Source organism: Oncorhynchus kisutch, linkage group LG13 (assembly GCF_002021735.2).
Source record: "Oncorhynchus kisutch isolate 150728-3 linkage group LG13, Okis_V2, whole genome shotgun sequence".
NCBI lineage: Eukaryota > Metazoa > Chordata > Actinopteri > Salmoniformes > Salmonidae > Oncorhynchus > Oncorhynchus kisutch.
In genome coordinates, this window is record NC_034186.2 from 17,656,892 (window position 1) to 17,680,093 (window position 23,202).

General features: G+C 42.5%; 1 protein-coding gene across 1 annotated transcript; it reads right to left on the bottom strand.

The window, feature by feature from the left end:
- Nucleotides 1-1,776: 1,776 nt before the first annotated feature.
- Nucleotides 1,777-23,150, bottom strand: naprt (nicotinate phosphoribosyltransferase). Its single transcript, XM_020499445.2, has 13 exons — nucleotides 22,129-23,150; nucleotides 11,716-11,843; nucleotides 11,318-11,400; nucleotides 8,458-8,588; nucleotides 8,258-8,373; nucleotides 6,092-6,288; nucleotides 5,761-5,901; nucleotides 5,470-5,554; nucleotides 4,900-4,980; nucleotides 4,651-4,753; nucleotides 4,278-4,435; nucleotides 3,928-4,035; nucleotides 1,777-3,359 (listed from the first exon to the last, which is right to left on the bottom strand). The coding sequence occupies exons 1-13, from the start codon at nucleotides 22,541-22,543 to the stop codon at nucleotides 3,273-3,275; spliced, it is 1,833 nt and encodes a 610-aa protein (XP_020355034.1). The 5' UTR covers nucleotides 22,544-23,150; the 3' UTR covers nucleotides 1,777-3,272.
- Between the last annotated feature and the right edge of the window lie 52 nt (nucleotides 23,151-23,202).

Here is a 23,202-nt window from a genome sequence, read left to right on the forward strand (position 1 = left end):
GGAACCACCAAGACTCTTCCTCGAGCTGGCCACCCGGCCAAACTGAACAATCAGGGGAGAAGGGCCTTGATCAGGGAGGTGACCAAGAACCCGATGGTCACTCTGACAGAGCTCCAGAGTTGCTCTGTGGAGATGGAGAACCTTCCAGAAGTACAACTACCTCTGCAGCACCAATCAGGCCTTTATGGTAGAGTGGCCAGACGGCAGACACTCCTCAGTAAAAGGCACATGACAGCCCGCTTGGAGTTTGCCAAAAGGCACCTAAAGTCCCTCAGACCATGAGAAACAAGATTCTCTGGTTTGATGAAACCAAGATTGAAGTCCTTGGCCAGAATGCCAAACGTCACGTCTGGAGGAAACCTGGCACCATCCCTACAGTGAAGCATGGTGGTGGAAGTATCATGCTATGGGGATGTTTGTCAGCGCCAGGGACTGGGAGACTAGTCTGGATCAAGGGAAAGATTAATGGATCAAAGTACAGAGAGATCCTTGATGAAAAACTTCTCCAGATTGCTCAGGACCTCAGACTGGGGGCGAAGGTTCACCGTCCAACAGGACAATTATCCTAAGCACACAGCCAAGACAACGCAAGATTTCCTTAAGTAGCTCTGCCAGAGCCCGAACTTGAACCCGATTGAACATCTCCGGAGAGACCTGAAAATAGCTGTGCAGCGACGCTCCCCATCTAACTTGACAGAGCTTGAGGATCTGCAGAGAAGAATGGGAGAAACTCCCCAAATACAGGTGTGCCAAGTTTGTTCGGTCACACCCAAGAAGACTGTAATCGTTGCCAAAGGTGCTTCAACAAAGTACTGAGTAGAGGGTCTGAATACTTATAAGTGTGATATTTCTGCTTATTTGTAATACATTTGCTAAGATTTATTAAAAACCTCTTTTTGCTTTGTCATTATGGGGTATTGTGTGTAGATTGATGAGGGAAAAAACTATTTAATCAATTTTAGAACAAGGCTGTAAGGTAACAAAATGTGGATGAAGTCAAGGGGTCTGAATACTTTTCAAATCCCCTGCACAAAAACATAAACTCAACAATTTCAAAGATTTGATTGAGTTACAGTTTATATAAGGAAATCAGTCAATAAAAAAAAAAAATCATTATGCCCAAATTAATGGATTTCATAACTGGGCAGGGGTGCAGCCTTGAGTAGGCCTGGGAGGGCATCCTCAGTTTCATCAGCTGTCCGGGTGGCTGGTCTAAGGTGAACGTGCAGGTGAAGAAGCCGGATGTGGAGGGCTGGCGTGGTTACACGAGGTCTGCGATTGTGAGACTGATTTGACATACTGCCAAATTCTCTAAAACAATGTTGGAGGTGGCTTATGGTAGATAAATTAACATTAAATTCTCTGGCAAAAGCTCTAGAGGACATTACTGCAGTCAGCATGCCAATTGCACGCTCCCTCAAAACTTAAGACATCTGTGGCATTGTGTTGTGACAAAACTGCACATTACATTTTTTTTGTCCCAAGCACAAGGTGCACCTGTATAATGTTTATGCTTCTTGATAAGGCACACCTGTCAGGTAAAGGAGAAACACTCACTAACAGGGATGTAAACAAATTTGTACAAAAAGCATATTTTTCTTAAAATTTGTGCACAAATTGAGAGAAATATGCTTTTTGTACAAATTTAAAATGTCTTGTATCTTTAATTTCAGCTCATCAAACACGGGACCAACTCTTTACATGTAGTGTTCATAATTTTGTTCAGTCTCTTTTCAGGCAATCTGTTCTTGGACCTCTAGTTAGTCTACAACAACATATACATTGTCAGATTTTATTTAATAAAACACCCATTGAAAACAACGCATCTTAGCATTACAATGCTGTCATACAAACAGACATTCACATTTTGCACAGATATCACATACGTGTCACTATATTTAGTAGCCTAATACTTCTACTTAAAACAACACACCTAATCAGTTTATATTAGAATACATAATATTGGCAGCCAAACACCATGGCAATGTTTGAACAACATTGTCCAGATTGCCTGAACTGTGTTGGCTAGTGTGTGTATTTGACAATAGTTCATTAGATAGCAGCCTGGTTGGACGGTACAACATCAGTTTTACTAGTCCTGTCATTCTAGAAACATAATTAGTGTCCCATTTTAACGGATCTGAAAAGGACGTAGTGGTGAAATTCTACCTGGATTCTCAATACTGTATGGTTTTATGGCTATGTGTTAAAGCTAGAATTTAGCTAGGACTGTCTGGGAGTGGTCTAAGTAGAGGGCCTAATTGGACAAGCCTAATGGGTGGGATATGTAACCTGAAGACTAGCTGTTATTGGCAGAGAGGTTTGAAACACTCTTTGTTATTGGTCTGTTAACTTATACTGCCTGGTGTTGTCACCAGGCAGGCCAAAACTCCATCCCACTAAAACAGGCTGACAATTCAGACAGCTCTTACACTAAAACCGGCTGACATTTCAGACAGCGGTTACACTAAAAGAGCATTATCATAATTTTCACAATATTATTCCAATCCCATAGTGTTGATATATATATATATATATATAGACCGCCCTAAGGCAGGTACAGATTGACCATGATATTGAAGGCTTGGTTCATACAAAATGTCCATGTTAATTAAAACAAACAGTAAATAATAGCCTGGTTCAGGAAACGTAATCTAAAGAAAAGCACAAAAACTAAATTAGCAAGACAAGGCTGGGACATACAAAGAGACGTTCAATCTTTCTAAACTTAAAATTGCTTATCAATTAATATTGCTCATAGTAGAGACATTTATGCAACCATTCTCAATGTTAATTTATCTCATTCTAGAACCAGGTTAAGGCCCATTCCAACACTGATATATTAACAGACATTGCTTGTTTGTACAGATCACTGGGTTTTCAGGAAGGCATGTCAAGCTCTTGTACCAAACTAAAACTAGAAAACTACACCACAACTCATAGCTGTCAGTCAACTGTATTCCAAAATGCCAGCATTATTTCAAAATGAACTGCTTTTGGTTGAGGTTTGACATAGTCCGTGTGTCAGTCTTTGTGTCAGTCCATCAGTCCATGTGTCTCAGTCTATCAGTCCGTGTGTCAGTCTGTGTCAGTATACCATTTATATTATCTGAGAGTAACACAATCTACCCTAGGTCCTAAACCATAACCTAATACCACTATTAAGTGTTACTTTTGACATACATAGTGCATTACATTTGACCAGAGCCCTGGTCAAAAGAAGTGCACTAAATAAGGAATAGGGTGCTATTTGGGACTGAAGCCTGTGTGTCTCAGTTGGCCAATAGAAAATTGCTGTTGTTGCTGCTGCCTTTTCTGATCTCAGCAATTAAATGATGGAGCTTCTCAGACACGGCCACCTGGTGGAGAAAACATGGAAGAACAGCATTAGATTATGATGGTACCTGTGTGTATACGTGCATAGTAGGGATGGGCATTTGGAATAATGTCTGTGCTCCGAGTACTCTTAGGAAAATATATTTTTTGAGTACATGCATGTAAGTGTGAAACGGGCTGAAGGCAAACAAATTTGCGGTATGCTATCTTTTGTCCCAATTACTGGTTGTTCTGACACAATTAAAAACCTAACAACATATTTTCACTGCACTTGACATAGTCCCTGAAAATTTGGCAGTGCTTATAAATTCGACCTACTAAATAGTTGCATTTGTACATTTTGAATATTTGATTTGATTATTAGTAAATGAATACAAACCTTGAAATCGAGTACTCCACCCATCCCTAGTGCCTTATAGTATATAAGTGTGTGCGTGCATAAGTGTGTGTGTAAAGGTGAGTACATTTACATTGGAGAAATGCAGGATGACTATGACAGCACGTCAGATGCCTTTCTATCCAATACCCAAGACAATCTAGTCCCTGACGTTGTTCCATGTCTCCACAAAGTAAATTAACCTTAAAACTCACTATGTAAGAATCTGGCTCCTGCAATCTCTTGTGTCGGGGGTGCAGGGTCTGGATGGAGCTCTGAACCTTCTCCCTGGTCTCAGCTGTGCTGCACAGTGGCTGTGTGATCTTCAATAGAGGGAGATACCAATCAACGAATCACATTTATTTTATAAAGCCCTTTGTACATTAGCATTTGTCACAAAGTGCTTCACAATTACCCAGTCTAGAACCAAAAGAGAAAGCAAAAAAAGCTAGGAAGAATTTAGGAAGAAACCTAGAGAGGAAGCCGGCTCAGAGGGGTGGCCAGTCATCTTCTGGCTGAGACGTGTGTGTGTGTGTGTGTGTTGGACAGGGTCCAGCAGGCTCACCTGTCCTTTAGTGTAGACCTCCAGGCGTAGACAGCTGACCTGAGAAGGTGTGATTGACTGACAGGTCTTGTTACCAACCACAGGATGACACCTCACTGCCACACATGCCTTAGGTGCAGGCTCCTCACACAAACACAACAGATCCAAGAATGGGTGGCCTGGAGAGAGAGAGCGAGAGCAAGAGCGCGAGAGAGAGGAGAGAAAGAAAAAGAGAGTAAGGAGAGAATGAGTGAGTGAGTGAGTGTGAAAAAGTGTCATGAAAACAGAGATTGAGATGTAGCTAGTTGAGTGTTGAAATAGTAAGTGGAGGGCACAGAGATCCTATAATTCAGGGATTCTATATGTTATTCTATGGTAGAGGGTGACTCCTCACCCTCCGTGTCCAGCATCCTATAGACAGCCTTCCTCCCAGGAACAGTACTCTTCTCTGGGTCCTCACTGAACTTCATCCTGGGGCTGCCCCGAACCTCCACCAACTGATGGAGAGAGAGATGGAGAGGGTTGAAAATGACAGAGAGAAAGGGTAGAAGACGATGGATACATAAAAAAGGGAACGTGAGGAGAGGGTGGGCAGAGGCTGTCTGTGTGTGTGTGTGTGTGTGCGCGTGTGTGTCCTTTTTACCTTGTACACACACCCGAGTGAAGGCTGTCTCGTGCAGGTGACCAGATGTGTTCCAACACCAACCACATCAATCTCATTCTCCTGAGATGTGGATAGACAGATCAGAGAGGGGGGAGGTTGTAGAGAGGGATAGACCGATCAGACAGGAGAGAGGAAGAGGGAGGATGTAGAGAGGGATAGACCGATCAGAGAGGAGAGAGGGAGGTTGTAGAGAGGGATAGACAGATCAGAGAGGAGGGAGAGAGGGATAGACAGATCAGAGAGGAGGGAGAGAGGGATAGACAGATCAGAGAGGAGGGAGAGAGGTAGAGAGGGATAGACAGATCCAATGGAGAGAGGACAGAGAAGAGAGGAGGGGGGAGGAGGTAGAGGAATAGACAGATCAGATGGAGAGAGGAGGGAAAAGGTAGAGAGGAATAGACAGATCAGATGGAGAGAGGAGGAGGAAGGAGGTAGAGAGGAATAGACAGATCAGATGGAGAGAGGCTTGATGACAAGAGGTAGAAATAAATAAGGTCCTCTCATTCTTCTGCTCCCACTGGCCTCTGTAATGTCTGTCTGTTTCCTCACCTTCTTGTTGAGTTCGGCCATGCTGTACTCTGAGATGTTATTGGTGCCTACTATGAGAAGGGACTGGAAGGCAGGGATGGAGAATCTAGAGAGATAAAATGTGAGATATTTCAAAAATGCTTTACTCAAAACCTCTACACTAAGATTAAAGTCCCTAGAGGGTACTAATCTAAGGCTTCACCCCAAATGGCACCCTGTTCCATTTTTAGTGCACTACCTTTTCCCTGGTCTAAATAGAGAATAGGGTGCCATTTGGGACGCAAGCTTCAGGACACACACACAGGACCTTACTGTTCACTGCAGAGTCTGAAGACATGGCGTACTTCTACTGACTGCCTGCAGAGGTCTCCACTGTCTAGACGCACGCCCAGTGGACTGTAGTCCAGCTCAAACAGAGACAGGGCCACGGCACAGAAGTTGAGCAGGCCACTACTGTAGGGACACAGAGAAGTTTACCAGCCTACTACTGTAGGGACGCAACAGAGAAGTTTACCATCCTACTACTGTAGGGACACAAGAGAAGTTTACCATCCTACTACTGTAGGGACACAACAGAGAAGTTTACCATCTTACTACTGTAGGGACACAACAGTAACACAACAGAGATGGGGGGAAATGTTACCAGGTGACACTGTAGCTGTCGATGACTGGCAGGAAGTTGTGTGGGTATGCGATGGCATAGGACAAGAAGGCTGCCAGCTCACCCTCATGGATCTGCCCAGATTCCGCCCCCAGCAGCTCACACACACGCCCCAGCCAACCCTTGGTCAGCGAGATCAGATCGATGTTGTCATGATCCCCGTTTGCTGCCACTAGTGTCTAGTTCGACAGGAGAGACGGGAAGTTCAACCAATCAATCAATATAAGATAGAAATCAATATCCTTATTATCTCAATTGGGAAATCTGTAGTGCAGTCAGGATAAGAAACAACATTAAAACATTAACAACCACACAACATACTGTATATACACATCAGTGACGTTTATGATGAGGGAAGACTCATTTTTTTCATGAACATGGCCTTATTTCTATTACAGCATGTTGGATGAGTGTCATTCATATTCCATTCACCCAGCTCAGTATAACACTGATAGGTTTAGGCTATACTCTAATTTTCCCTATACCCATCATGAGGTTGATACAACCTAGCCTATTAATGCAGGTCGAGATACATTTTTTTGATGATGGACAGTGACACATGGACAGACAGTGACACATTCAATACCGCCTTGCACACTCTTGCCTGCATCTAGCTTATCTAGGATGCAAACATTAGTCAAACAGTTGCAAACAAGAGTTTCTATTGGACAAATTCTGTTGTTTTTATCCCCGTTTTGTTTCCTTCCGTTTAAGAAACATTTTTCAACAGAATCGGAGGCATGAATACACCCCTGATCATGCATAAACACAGTTCACTTTCATAGCAGCCATGTTGTATTCCTTCACTTTCCTCCTTTTCCCTTCGTTTGTGGACTTCAATGACCAACACATCAGCTGTATGTGACCAGGCGAAAAAACCTCTCCAAGCCAAACCATGTCACAACCGCTACACACAGCCTACATCGTTGTCCCCATATTAGCTAAAGTAACGTCATAGTTAGCTAATGGAACTAATGCATTAGTAAACCCGCAATAATCATGCAGTAATGTTACAGTGTATAGTCAGTAAGCAGTTACTTGAAAGAGTTCCAGTGTTGTGTTGGATAGTCATAGCCAGCTAGCTAACATAGCATTCCTCTGTTTGAGCCAGGTGTTTGAGTAACTAAACTAGCCATTTGCTAGCTAATGTAGCTTCTCCTTCATTTTTTAAACTGTTCATCAATTGTCTTTCTCTCTCCTTAAGTCAACTAATCATCACATTTTATGTACTGCAGTGCTAGCTAGCTGTAGCTTATGCTTTCAGTACTAGATTCATTCTTTGATCCTTTGATTGGGTGGACAACATGTCAGTTCATGCTGCAAGAGCTCTGATAGGTTGGAGGACTTCCGCCGTAAGTTGTCATAATTACTGTGTAAGTCTATAGAAGGGGGGGAGAACCAAGAGCCTCCTAGGTTTTGTATTGAAGTCAATGTACACAGGAGGACAGAAGCTAGCTGTGGTGCTACCCTACAGGTGCTACCCTACACCATGGTGCTACCCTACAGAGTTCTGTTGAGGCTGCTGTAGACCTTCATTGCAAAACAGTGTGTTTTAATCAATTATTTACAGACGTGAATATATTTAGCATAGTTTTTTTCTAAAAAGGATAACTTTTTACAATGTTTTACCATTTTTATTTTAATGAAATTCACTGAGGAGGATGGTCCTCACTTCCTCCTCTGAGGAGCCTCCATTGATACACATAAGATAAATAGCACACTGATGGGTTATCAACATTGTGGTTATTAACATGTTATTAAAAGGTTAGGAAATCTTTTTATTCAAAGAAAATGAATAGTGCTAGTTCAGTACAGTGACGCATAAAAGTGTGTACATATGGAAAGGGTGTCTATGTCTCAAATGGCACCCTATTCTCTAAGGGTCCTGGTCAAAAGTAATGCACTATGTAGGCAATCTGGTGCCAGTTGGCTCACAGCCATGGTTAAAATACTGAGAAATTGATGTTATGAGACACTTGACAGATGTATTTTTTTTCTGAGGTTGTGTATTGTGGAAGCAAAGGGTCAATGCAAAGGGTCAATGCAAAGTCTGTGTCTCAAATGGCACCCTATTTCCTTTTAAGTGCACAACTTTTGACCAGGGCCCATAAGATGGCATTTAGGACACACAGGGGCGGAGAGACTCACCTGAGGCCACACCTCCTCCAGGGAGGAAAAGGAAGTGACATAAGAGTGTGCCATGGTTCCCGCCACGGGGATTCCAAACAGGAAGCCAGCCTGGACGTTACTGGTCATATCAAACCCTGACAGACGGAAAGACACTGTGTATATGTATATATATATATATATGTGTGTGTCCTTACATGTATGTGTGTGTCTCTCCTCACCTCCGACGTATGTGTATCTTGAGGCTGTGAGGCCCCCGTCAGGCCCCTGTGCTCTCCTCAGGCCCATCTCTAACAGCTTCCTCCTGGAACCAGCAGCCAGACGGAACCGGGCCGCGTTACTGCATACCAGACTGGAGAGAGAAGAGAGACACAGAGAATTACCATAATGCACTATTAGAGTATACAGTATTCCTACCTGTTGACAAGGTGTGTGTGTGTGTGCAGTGAGTTCCAAATTTTATGTCACGTGCAGTGAAATTACATCCTTGTAGTACTCAATATCAATGTAGCACTAAAAATATCCTAAAGTAGAACAAACACACACAAGAAAATACAAATAAGAAGAACACGAGAAAGTAAGTACTGGGTCAGTTCCAATACAATATTTACAATGTGCAGGGATATTGGAGTGATAGAGGTAGATACACAACCTGACCAAAATAATGTGGACACCTGCTCGTCGAACATTTCATTCCAAAATCATGGGCATTAATATGGAGTTGGTCCCCCCTTTGCTGCTATAACAGCTTCCACTCTTCTGGGAAGGCTTTCCACTAGATGTTGGAACATTACTGCAGGGACTTGCTTCCATTCAGCCACAACAGCATTAGTGAAGTCAGGCACTGATGTTGGGCGATTATGCCTGGCTCGCAGTCGGTGTTCCAATTCATCCCAAAGGTGTATTTGATGTGGTTGAGGTCAGGGCTCTGGCAGACGAGTCAAGTTCTTCCACAATGATCTCAACAAACCATTTCTGTATGGACTTCACTTTGTGCATGGGGCATTGTCATGCTAAACAAGAAAGGGCATTTCTTAAACTGTTGCCGCAAAGTTGGAAGCACAGAATCGTCTAGAATGTCATTGTATTATGTAGCATTAAGATTTCCCTTCACTGGAACTAAGGGGCCTAGCCAGAACCAAGAAAAACATCCCCAGACCATTAGTCCTCCTCCACCAAACTTTACAGTTGGCACTACGCATTCAGGCAGGTAGCGTTCTCCTGGCGTCCAAACCCAGATTTATCCGTCAGACTGCCAGATGGTGAAGTGTGATTCATCACTCCAGAGAACACGTTTCCACTGCTACCGAGTCCAATGACGGCGAGCTTTACGCCACTCCAGCCAACGCTTGGCATTGCTCATAGTGATCTTAGGCTTGTGTGTGGCTGCTCGGCCATGGAAACCCAATTCATGAAGCTCTCGACGAACAGTTCCTGTGCTGACATTGCTTCTAGAGGCAGTTTGAAACTTGGTAGTGAGTGTTGAAACCAAGGACAGGCTATTTTTTACGTGAGACTCGCTTCAGCACTCGACGGTCCTGTTCTGTGAGCTTGTGTGGCCTACCACTTCATGGTTGAGCCGTTGTTGCTCCTAGACGTTTGCAATAATACTACATACAGTTGACCGGGGCAGGTTTAGCAGGGCAGAAATTTGCTAAACTGACTTGGAAATGTAACATCTTATGATGGTGCCATGTTGAAAATCACTGAGCTCTTCAGTAGGTGGTGTAAAGTACTCAAGTAAAAACTCTTTAAAGTACTACTTAAATAGATTTTTGGGGTATCTGTACTTTACTATTTATATTTGACAAGTTTTACTCCACTACATTCCTAAAGAAAATAATGTACTTTTTACTCCATACATTTCCCCTGACATTACATTTCAAATGCTTAGCAGGACAGGAATATTGTCTAATTCACACACTTATCAAGAGAACATCCCTGGTCATCCCTACTGCCTCTTATCTGGCAGACTCACTAAACACAGGCTTCATTTGTAAATTATGTCTGAGTGTTGGAGTGTGCCCCTAGCTATCCATTAAAATGTAAAAAAAAAAAATGAAAATCATGCCGTCTGGTTTGCTTAATATAAGGAATGTGAAATGATTCATACTTTTACTTTTGATATTGATGTAATTTTAGCAATTACATTTACTTTCGATACTTAAGTATAATTAAAACCAAATACTTGTAGACTTTTACTCAAGTAGTATTTGACTGGGTGACTTTCACTTGAGTCATTTTCTATTTAGGCATCTTTACTTTTACTCAAGTATGACAATTGGGTACTTTTCAACCACTGTTCTTGTCCATCTATGGAGATTGCATGGCTGTGCACTCGATTTTATGGGGTGTCCACATACTTTTGTATATTCAGTGTATGTATAGGGAGGGGCAAGGTGACTTGGCATCAGTATTATAATAAACAGAGTAGCATCAACATAAATGCTGATTGTATGTGATTGTGTGTGTAGAGTCAATATAAATGTATGTATGTTATGTGTGGTTGGGAGAGTGTATGTGCGTGAGTGTGTAGAGTCCTGTGAGTGTGCATAGAGACTGAGCAAAAATCAAATACAAGGGTCAACTCAGATAGTCCGTGTAGCCATTCTGTTAGCTATTTATCAGTCTTACGGCTTGGGGATAGAAGCTGTTCAGGAACCTGTTGGTACCAGACTTGATGCACCAGTACCTCTTGCCATGCGGCAGCAGAGAGAACAGTCTATGGCTTGGGGATAGAAACTGTTCAGGAACCTGTTGGTATCAGACTTGATGCACCAGTACCTCTTGCCATGCGGCAGCAGAGAGAACAGTCTATGACTTGGGTGGATGAAGTTTACGATTTTCCGGGCCTTTCTGTCACACCGCCTGATATAGAGGTCCTGGATGGCAGGGAGCTCGGCCCCAGTGATGTCCGCACCACACTCTGTAGAGCCATGCGATCGAGGGCAGTCCTATTGCCATACCAAGCATTGATACAGCCAGTCAATATGCTCTCAATGGTGCAGCTATAGAACTTTGAGGATTTGAGGGCCCATGCCAAGCCTTTTCAAGTTTGCTGAAGGAGAAGTGTGTCCCTACCTGGCGTAGTTGACCAGACACAACAGGCTGGTCTCCAGTAGTTGAACCACAGCCAGAGGACCAGACACCTCCATCAGAGGCACCTTCAGACAGAGGGGCAGCACAATCAATGAATCAATCAACACAGTCATCAACCATGACCATTGTGGGTGAGTCCCTGAGTCTAACTCCTGACCGCTGGCCCTTGGGGCTGAACCGTCCCTGAGTGTAACCATAGAAATAGAATGACTAGACTATATTTCTATGAATGGTTCAAGTTACAGGGGGGCTGGTCCGATCAGGCACCCGCAAGAGATTAGACACCCCAAGAGACATTGGGCACCCCAAGAGAATATATAATTCCAACCCTGCCTGGGGATGACCCTGAGTATAACCCTTGACCCCTGACATTGTCTCACCCTGGCAAAGACCACCGTTCCCTCGGGGACAGAGTGGAGTGTGACACCGGAACAGTCCAGTTCCCGTAGAAACAGGAAGAAGGCGGGGTCAGTGGCTGGGGGCAGCACGGAACGCAGGTACTCCACATCTATAACACAGTTATACTTTGTTACACATAATCAATAACATAATGATAAAGACCCTCTTATCTGGAGCAACTTCTAAATCAGTACAGTAAAATCACACATCTACACAACAATACACTACTCATGACATATGAAATAAACAAAATATTTTTTTGTACACGTCAACACACCACTTTTCTAACATACTGGCATGTGGAATACTATTAGACCTACTATAGGTTTTCCAAGAAAAGTCATCTGTCTACCGATCTCAATGACAACTGTTATTATGACATCTACAAACGCCGTGTTTTCGCCCAGGGAACGTGAAACATGCTTACAGTTTAGTGTCTAAACAACAACAAGGTAGTCATTGGAGTGTGCCCCTAGTTATCCGTAAATTTAAAAAACAAGAAAATTGTGCAGTCTGGTTTGCTTAACATAAGGAATTTGAAATTATTTCAACTTTCACTTTTGATACTTAAGTATATTATAGCAATTACATTTACTTTTGTTACTTAAGAATATTTAAAACCAAATACTTTTACACAAGTAGGATTTTACTGGGTGACTTTTACTTGAGTCATTTTCTTTAAAAGGTATCTTCAAGTATGACATTTGGGTACTTTCTCCACCACTGCTAATAAAGATAATCTCATAAGAACACATGGGAGAGGGAGAAGAAAGTGAGGGTGCAAGAGGGTGAGAGGGATAATCGTGGATTCATTTAAAAAGAGCATCTTACAATTAATTCTAAAACTCACAGGCAGCCAGTGCAGAGACTTTTAAACAAGTGTAATGTGTGCTCTCTGTCTGTTCTTGGTCAGTACCCGTGCTGCAGCATTCTGTATGTTTTGCAGTTGACCAATGGCTGTCACGTTCTGACCATAGTTCTTTTGTGTTTTCTTTGTTTTAGTGTTGGTCAGGACGTGAGCTGAGTGGACATTCTGTTGTGTGTCTAGTTTTCCCGTTTCTATGTTTGGCCTGATATGGTTCTCAACCAGAGGCAGATGTTAGTCATTGTCTCTGATTGGGAACCATATTTAGGTAGCCTGTTTTGTGTAGGGTTTTGTGGGTGGTTGTCTTCTGTCTTCGTGTGTCTACACCAGACAGAACTGTTTTGGTTTTTCTCACATTTGTTGTTTTGTATTTTGGAGTGTTCACGTTTATGGTCGTTATTAAACATGATGAACACTAACCACGCTGTGCTTTGGTCCTCTCCTTCGTCCACAGAAGAAAGCCGTTACAATGGCTTTCTTGGGTAGACCAAACAGGACAGCACTACAATAGTCAAGCCTGCTTGAAAAAAAGCTAGTTTGTAGCAATTCTACACATTTTTGCCATGGGGTGCAGAAAAGATTTAGCTATTTTATTATCCAATTTCATGCATATTTTTAAGTTCTAGAGTTCATTTTGTGAAATTCTACTCATTTTGCCATGGGGCAGAGAGAAAATGTGCAGTTTACAGCCAATTTCCTGCACTTCTACACATTTTGCCCAAGGCTGGAGAGAAATGTTAGCAGTTTTTAATACAGTATCTGAGTGAGACTGACTAGCAAAATCAATGGGGCCCCCGGGCTCTAATTCAACCTTGATTACTACAAGTTTAGATAGCTGGCCGCCATAATAATTTACCAATCTAAAAACATATAGTTGACATGGGCTAACTGAGTGACTATCAATGACTGGCATAACAAGACAAAAACTGTTGATTCACAACCAAATTTTTAAATTGCATCTTGTTGCACCTTTCAACAGTAAATTGAGACCCCCGACTGAGTCCCCCCCCGTTGCCCTACCCTGCTCTAGACTTTGTGTTGTTGTTATAGGCTCACTGGGCTAGAGCCTATAGGTCTAATCACAAACCTGCCTTGCTAGTATAAGTTTTTCCCACACCCTTGATATTAGTTATTACCAGTGGTGATTTTAGCATGTAAATCTTGGTGGGGCAAACTCAACAACAACAAAAATTGGGATGCATGCCAGCAAAGCCACAACACAACACATTAAATTGCACTATAACAGTGAAAAACAGTGCACATAAACTCTTAGAGCCTAAATAAAGCTGTTCCAACAGCAGAGCTTTCTTTTCAGCACCATGGAGTGAATCCTTACCACCGCTACACCTGGATATCAGCAGAGCCTTGTTTTCAGCACCATGGAGTGAATCCTTACCACCGCTACACCTGGATATCAGCAGAGCCTTGTCTGGCAGTGAAAAAGTTCATTCAGCCTCATTTACTGCCTTTAAAAAAAAACTAAGCTGATATGGCTGACTAGCTTAAACAAACGTGGTTTCTACTGACAATTGAGATGTACAAACTATGGCATAAGGGAACAATGAGCGGCTTAGAAGCAATCCATAATTTTGATTAAGACATTAATGAGCGAGTTAAGAAGAATGTAGTCATTATAACTATTTGTTCAGCACTTTTGAAATGTACAGCGACATAATTCAGAATATTGGCCGTTCTTAAAGTAGTCTCCCTGTACACCAAGTAGGATGAATAAAGGGGGCATACAATCAGACAATGGATTTCTCTAAAACAGGCTATAGTCTACATGTGCATCATCAAGTCAGAACAGTAGTTTAAGTTATGAGGGGGAAAGGGACCAAATTACTAGGGTGAGGCATATGTGATATTAACAGCTTCCTACACAACATACACTTAGTATTACTTTCTTAGCTACAGTGTACATATCTCCCTGGCATATTATATGCATACAATACATTTTTGGACTCACCGTTGTGCTGTGCTCACTTGAACAAGAAGGTGGCTCGGCGGTCGTTCTTGTGGAAAAATGTTGTCATGAAACTTTGTCATCCAAGTCTAGCAATCGTTGGATTTATGGTGCTTTCTAGACAACTGCGGACAAGGTTGGATCATGACGTCAGTGATCTACAGGTCGGACCTCTAAAAAGAGGCCAGATTCCCGACTTGGAATTTCAAGTTGGATGACTATTCAAAGTGCATTTTCCCAGTCGGAGCTAGTTTTTTTCTAGGTTCCCAGTGGTCTTAAACTCACTGAAGTCTGAGAGTTCCCCATTCCGAGTTTCCAGTTGTTTTGAACGAGGCAGAAGTCATGTTGGATTGACCGAATAGCCAATGTACTCAACCTTTTCTGGCCCATGGTATTCATGTGTATGTTTAACCTTTTAAGGTTGGGAAAGAGACCCTTAAACCCAGACTAGGACAACACCTCCTCTCCACCGAATAGGAGGGGAAGCAAAATAGTGATTGCTTTGCAACGCTTGCAGTTAGCTACTGATTTCTTCCAACCCACTTATTGTTGAATTTGAGATTTCCAATTTGTTGGCCGATGTGCACTGTTACTTTTATCTATAATTTCTCTTTATATATTAAGGATTGAAAAGGATTTGCCAGTAGATTGTCCATGTGATACATGATGATGACTGCTTGTCTAGCTTGCTAGCTAAGATTCTGTATGTTGACATGATCAGTCCAATTGTAAGGGTTGTCTTGGGTGGAAGAAGGAGAGGACCAAAGCGCAGCGTGGTTAGTGTTCATCTTCATTTAATAATAATCAAAAAACTGAACACTTCAAAAACACAAAACAACAAATGTGAAAACCAAAACAGTTCTCTGGTGCAGACACACAAAGACTGAAAACAACCACCCACAAACCCCAACAGAAAACAGGCTAACAAAATATGGTTCCCAATCAGAGACAATGACTAACACCTGCCTCTGATTGAGAACCATATCAGGCCAAACAAGAAACCCCACATAGAAACAGAAAACATAGACTGCCCACCCAACTCACGCCCTGACCACACTAAAACAAAGAAAATACAAAAGAACTATGGTCAGAACGTGACACCAATCACAGCTACAGTAGATGTAAAGCGATGTGACATTTTATTTGTGGCCAATGACCTTGAGCCTTCTTGGATGGGCACTTCTATTTTTTTTAAACAATATGTTTATTGATTATTCTTCTTCAACAAGACATATAAGCAGAAATATTACATGAAAAAAAATAACTGCAAAAACCACATCAAAAGTTAACAGCAACAAAAAAAAAAAAATGATGAAACTTCTAAGTCAAAACAAAAGTTTTACAGAGGCATAAAACAACCAAAATGTCATTTTACAGTGGTCTGATCCAATAGGATAGAACATAATTGGGACAAATTTCAGATGAAACACAGTGCCACAAGCCAATCGGATATCTCTCACCACCACCCCACATACACACAAAGCATAGTCCACTACCCAGCCAATATTTCACCCACATCACTCTGCTCAACCAAATCCCCAAATGGTCTCCAAACCTTTTCGAAAGTGTCTTGTTTCCCTTAACCGTGTATCTTTTCAACTGTTAGGCAATACAAGGCCTTGTCACACTTTTCCAGCCAAGAGCTATCAAGCGTTTTGCTTGCAACAAGCACATATGTATAAGTGTTTTTACTTGGTTCTTTAGATGAGGATTGATTGTATACAACCCCAGGATAAACACTTTGGGATGGAGAGGCAATTTTACTGATACTATTTGGGATATCATATGTGATACCTCCTTCCAAAAATCTAGAATTGTCTCAGTCCCACAGACAATGAAACAGAGTCCCTTCAGAGTGATTGCACTTGTAGCATATATCTGGAACTATACTATTAAACTTATTTAACTTAGCAGGGGTTACATATGCTCACATCAACCACTTGTATTGCAATAGTTTAAGCCGAGTATACACAGTCTGTGTCTGAGCATTAGTACATATACTACTCCACTTGTCCAAGACTATGTCCACCCAAATATCTTCCTTCCAAGAGTTCAGTTTGTGCGCAGAGGATGCAGTTGAGCCAGACTCTAGCATATTGTGTAGGTCTGATATTCTACCCTTACCATTACAATGGGTTGAGATCGTATTTTCTAAAGTGGATAGAAGGGGTTCTGTTAGGTTTTGGGCAACCGTGAGGAAGCTCCTTAGCTGTAAATATTTATTTTTAAATGTTGTTTTCTAGGAATGCCAAATTTTGCTATGAGTTCTTTAAATGACATAAAAATACCTTCTTTATACAAGTCTTGAATTTTCCTTAAACCCTTGCTGGCCCTTAGTTGGAAACCCAGATCAGCTCTCCCAGGAGTGAAACTGTGGTTTCCCCAGATAGGACTAAAACATGACAAAGAATGCGTTTCACCAAAAACCTTCCGCACCTCATACCAAACGTTGATCGTATTAAAAAATAAGGGATTATTATGTTAATTTTTTTATGTCTTGATATCAGCTGAGTAAATGTAAAGGTTAAGGATTAAATTGGGTACAACTGAAGACATTTCAATCTCCATCCACGAAGGGAGAGACTCGGAGGTAAAATAGTACATAGCAGTGCGAAGCTGAGCTGCCCAGTAGTACTACTGGATATTAGGCAAATGGAGCCCCACTCTGTCATACGGTAGGTACAATAAGGACAATCCAACTCTGGGACATCTGTTATTTCAGATAAATATAGTGAACATCTTTTTAAGTCTTGTAAAGAGGAATGGTGGCGGCGGCAAGGGGATGTTTTGAAATAGTTTTGGGAGAACATTCATTTTCAGAATGTTAATCCGGCCAATTAAATATATAGGTAAAGATGATGATCTATCTATCGAGTTGACCACAAAGTTGAGACTTTGTGGTCAATCTCTGGCACAATACAAATGCAGAGATATGTAAAGCATTCCGTTGCATAGAAAATAGAAGTCAAAGGTGTAGGTCTACATCTTTCCTCCTCCTTTAGCATCATAATTGAGGATTTTGCAAACCCCAAACTCTTTGATTAGGTCAATGGAATTGCACAAGTCTGTAAGAAACTAAATTACATACGCTGCATAAAGGGCAATTTGAAGTTCCACCTGATCTATTCTGATACCTGAAATATTGGGCTGGGACCTAACAGCTATGCCTAGAGGCTCAATGGCTAAGATAAACAGGAGAGGAGAAAGAGTGCAGCCCTGCCTAGAACCCCTGCAGATGTCAAAAGGTTTAGATACTGTATTAGTAGTAAGGATCTCTGCAGTGGGATTTGTATATAGTATCTTTATCCATTTACAAAAGCACTTACCACAACCAAAACGAGTTAACACTTCAAAGAGGTAGGGTCACTCAACCCTGTCGAAGGCCTTCTCTGGTCCAATGACAGGATCGCAGTGTCTGACGACCCAAATCTGGCATGTAGAACATTTAGCACTCTCCTAACATTATGAAATCCTTGACGACCTTGAATAAAGCCATTTTGGTCTCTACCCACCACATCTAGCAGAAAACCCTCCAACCTCCTCGCAAGTGCTTTACAAAGGACATTAGTGTCAGATTTCAAAAGCGAAATAGCACGATAGGAATCACATCTGGTATGCAGCTTTCCGGGTTTTAGGAGCAGAGTGATCAGAACTCCTTCTTGCCCTCTCTGCTTGCTGCTGTTTGATTTGCCAGGCCAACAGCTTCCCAGCTTTTCTCCCTGGTTATAATATGATTGGTTTAGTCTCAATAATCTTGCTGCAGCGCAGAAATTATGTTATATTGAGCCCTGAGTGCACCTGTGGAATTAGTGAGAAAAACATTTCTTTCCAGAGTTTTAATTTTGGTTTCAAGTAATTTCATTTTTTGACTAGTACTTCTTGACTTGGAGCTGGTGAAATGTATCATTTGACCCCTTATGAAAGCTTTAAAGGCTTCCCATCTATTACAAGCTGAAGTCTGTGTTGTATTAATTGAACTGGATGGCACTGTGATAGACTGCATCCAATTTGCTGAGTAGAGTGTTGGAGGCTATTTTGTAAATGACATCGCTGAAGTCAAGGATCGGTAGGATAGTCAGTTTTACGAGGGTATGTTTGGCAGCATGAGTGAAGGATTCTTTGTTGCAAAATAGGATGCAACAAATTTAATTTTGGATTGGAGATGCTTGATGTGAGTCTGGAAGGAGAATTTACAGTCTAACCAGACACCTAGGTATTTGTAGTTGTCAGAACCGTCCAGAGTAGTGATGCTGGACGGGCGGGCAAGTGCGGGCAGCGATCGTTTAAAGAGCATGCATTTAGTTTTACTTGCAATTAAGAGCAGTTGGAGGCCACGGAAGGAGAGTTGTATGGCACTGAAGCTCATCTGAAGGTTAGTTAACACAGTGTCCAAAGAAGGGCCAGAAGTATACAGAATGGTGTCGTCTGTGTAGAGGTGGATCAAATAATCACCAGCAGCAAGAGCGACATCATTGATGTAAAAGGGTCGGCCTGAGGATTGAACCCTGTGGCACCCCCATAAAGACTGCCAGAGGTCCGGACAACAGGTTCTCCGATTTGACACACTGAACTCTGTCTGAGAAGTAGTTGGTGAACCAGGCGAGGCAGTCATTTGAGAAACCAAGGCTGTTGAGTCTGCCGATAAGAATGTGGTGATTGACAGAGTCGAAAGCCTTGGCCAGGTCGATAAATACAGCTGCACAGTATTGTCTCTTATCGATGGCAGTTAAGATATCGTTTAGGCTGGCTGAGGTGCACCCATGACCAGCTCGGAAACCAGATTGCAAAGCGGAGAAGGTACGATGGGATTCAAAATGGTCAGTGATCTGTTTGTTAACTTGGCTTTCAAAGACCTTAGAAAGGCAGGGTAGGATAGATATAGGTGTGTAGCAGTTTGAGTCTAGAGTGTCTCCCCCTTTGAAGAGGGGGGTGACCGCAGCCGCTTTCCAATCTATGGGGATCTCAGACGATACGAAAGCGAGGTTGAACAGGCTATTAATAGGGGTTGCAACAATTTTGGCGGATAATTCTAGAAAGAGAGGGTCCAGATTGTCTAGCTCCGGCTGATTTGTAGGGGTCCAGATTTTGCTGTTCTTTCAGAACATCAGCTATCTGGATTTGGGTGAAGGAGAAATGGGGGAGGCTTGGGCAAGTTCCTGTGGGGGGTGCAGGGCTGTTGACCAGGATAGGGGTAGCCAGGTGGAAAGCATGGCCAGCCATAGAAAAATGCTTATTGAAATTCTCAATTATCGTGGACTTATCGGTGGTGACAGTGTTTCCTAGCCTCAGCGCAGAGGGCATCTGGGAGGAAGTGCTCTTATTCTCCATGAACTTTACAGTGTCACATAACATTTTGGAGTTTGTGCTACAGGATTCAAATTTCTGTTTGAAAAAGCTAGCCTTTGCTTTCCTAACTGCCTGTGTATATTGGTTCCTAACTTCCCTGAGAAGTTGCATATCGCGGGGGCTATTTGATGCTAATGCAGTACGCCACAGGATGTTTTTGTGCTGGTCAAGGGCAGTCAGGTCTGGAGTGAACCAAGGCCTATACCTGTTCATGGTTCCACATTTTTTAAATGGGGCATGCTTATTTAAGATGCTGAGGAATCAAATTTTAAAGAATAACCAGGCATCCTCTACTCAGGGAATGACGTCAATATCCTTCCAGGATACCCAGGCCAGGTCGATTAGAAAGGCCTGCTCGCTGAAGTGTTTTAGGGAGCGTTTGACAGTGATGAGGGGTGGTCGTTTGGCCGCAGACCCATTATGGACGCAGGCAATGAGGCAGTGATCGCTGAAATCCTGCTTGAAGACAGCAGAGGTGTATTTGGAGGGCAGGTTAGTTAGGATGATATCTATGAGGGTGCCCGTGTTTACGGCTTTGGGGTTGTACCTGGTAGGTTCATTGATAATTTGTGTGAGATTGAGGGCATCAAACTTGGATGGCGGATGGCTGGGGTGTTAAGCATGTCCCAGTTTAGGTCACCTAACAGCACGAGCTCTGCAATCAATTCACATATGGTGTCCAGGGCACAGCTGGGGGCAGAAGTTGGTTGATAGCAAGCGGCAACGGTGAGAGACTTGTTTCTGGAAAGGTGGATTGTTAAAAGTAGAATCTCAAATTGTTTGGCCACAGACCTGGATAGTAAGACAGAACTCTGCAGGCTATCTGATTGCAACTCCGTCTCCTTTGGCAGTTCTATCTTGTCGGAAAATGTTATAGTTGGGGATGGACGTTTCAGGGTTTTTGGTGGTCTTCCTAAGCCAGATGTATACCTCAGTCAGAGATTTGCCCAGCACATTCTTTGACTTTCTTTTTAACGTTGTCCACTGCAGACAGTACATTTTCAAATTTGATAGAGAATTCTGCATTCATATCTTTGATGGCCTTGAGGATATCTTCGGAGCTAACGGCACTGCATGTGTTTATCGCCTCAGTCCTGCTTCCACCACTAGCACATGAAGGTAGCACGGCGCCTTCGTCCTCAGACTCTAAACTTTCCCTCCTTAAGTCTGGCTTTATGGTGTGACCTTTCTTCGTCGGCATTGTGGGTTCGGAAGCTAAAAAACTATTACTGCCTTTCCTGGTACATTAAGCTTAAGGGTGAACTTATTTCAGGATTTATTTCAAATTTGTTGTGGAGCAAAAAAGAAGCTCTGCGCCAATACCGGAAGCCTCGGAAGGGAACTTCTAATGTAAATCTATGGCAGCACCCAAGGGTCTTGAACTTTCTATCTCTCCCTGTAGATTTTGCGGTGACGTAGTGTCCCCATGATGGACAGAACACTGAGCCAATCACAGTGCAACTAGAGAAGATGACCAACTCCTACGCTCTGTATTATCCGCTGGCTGCCCCTCCACCACACAAAGCTAGGCTGAAACACCTACATTTTGGAGCTGCCTTACTCAAGAAGGAAAAAGAGACCATGTTTGTATCCGGCTTTATTAACCTAATACATTTAGATTTATATTGTTTGCAAACTGATATGTGACACTTATTAATGCCATAATAACGTTCAAAACAGGCACACAAAAAAAGCTAAACAGGTGGGCTCAAAACAGGTGTGGCTCTGACCGTTTGCCACTGGCTATTACCTGGTAGTGATCTGTGGGTGTCTGTAGGTAACTTTAAACTCTGGGAGACATCTGACCTCTTAACATGGTTGGCTATGTCCTGGGACAAATGGCACCCAATTCCCCATATAGTGCACTACTTTTGACTGGTCCATGAACACTAAATAAGGAATAGGGTGTCAGCATTACTGACAATCTAGGAGACTCACGAGGAAAAGATCACCGGTGTCAGTTGAAGTTCAGTGGAGTGGTTACAAAGTTCACCGAGGACATACAGTGTTATCCATTTACACTCCCACCAGGGGTCCTGGTATTGGTTATATTCCTCATTGCGCAATCAAGATGACAAAAATATCGAATAAATATTATTGAAAGGAAACCATTGGCTATATAAAAATACACATATCAATTATATTGTGGCTAATTTGCTTTGCCTTAAAGTGCTATTCACTGACATTTGCTCTACAGAGAACTTAACGTCATTACCTCACCTTCGTCAGTGAATCGAAAGCTCCGCAGAAACAGGAGGCAGTCGTGCATTCCGGAGAAGAGCGAGAAGCCGCCGCCGAACGGGTTGTCGCGGAAGAACAGTTCGAAAACGGCGGGCTCGTTGTGCCTGCCCGAACGCCAGTAGGCATATGCCATGGTGAACTGGTAGAGGTCCGTGAGAAGCGTCGGGACCCGCTCCCGGATTGACCGCTCCAGAGCTGTACATGACTGGCTTGACGGGGCTGCCATGTTGCCCTTGCCTAGATTCATGTTCGGTTGCCGCCGCGATCTCTGGGACATGCAGTTTTCTAACCACCCCGCTGCCTCTACCTCTGTTGTATCACGGAGGTATAATAAGAAAGGTTGGTATGCGAGGGGAGAAGCGAACCCCGGACTAAAATAGGCTATCTCCCACATAGAATAGGGAGGGGCGTTTTACAGTTCTCTAGAGTAGGCCTGCCTACTCATGATATACATAGTATTGCGTCCAAAAACGCATCCTATTACCTATAGTGCACTATTAAGGGGTATAGCCAATAGTGACATTTGGCATGTAAAACAGTGTTACAATATTTTTGAAACATTGATCTTTGGAACATAAGGTGACATGAGATGAGCACATGATGTGTCAATTGCGTTGACATCAACCTAATAACTGGCAGTAAATTTCATAACCTGTCTCATGGCCCTTTGCCAACAAGCTCACATCGCAAACATTGCCGTATTGGTCACCAATTCATCCCACATTAAGCCAACATATATTTTTGTGTAATTTGTAGACTAGAGATAAGGGGAAATTATACAATGAAAGTTAGAAAATAAACCAACGTGATATATTATAAAACACATATGGATTTATGCCTCAGCTTTAGTATGAGTAGGCTATGATATCCCCCAATGTCCATAAACTGCATATTTGAGGAACCATAGGAAAGGACATTGAGAAATCATGGCTCTAAACAGATGGGAACAAAACCTAGGAACTAATGGATGTAAGTGAAAGTCCGTTTTTTCCTGTTTTTTTTCAACTACTGTAATTGTACTGTGATTTACACAGTGGTATATAGACCCCCCCA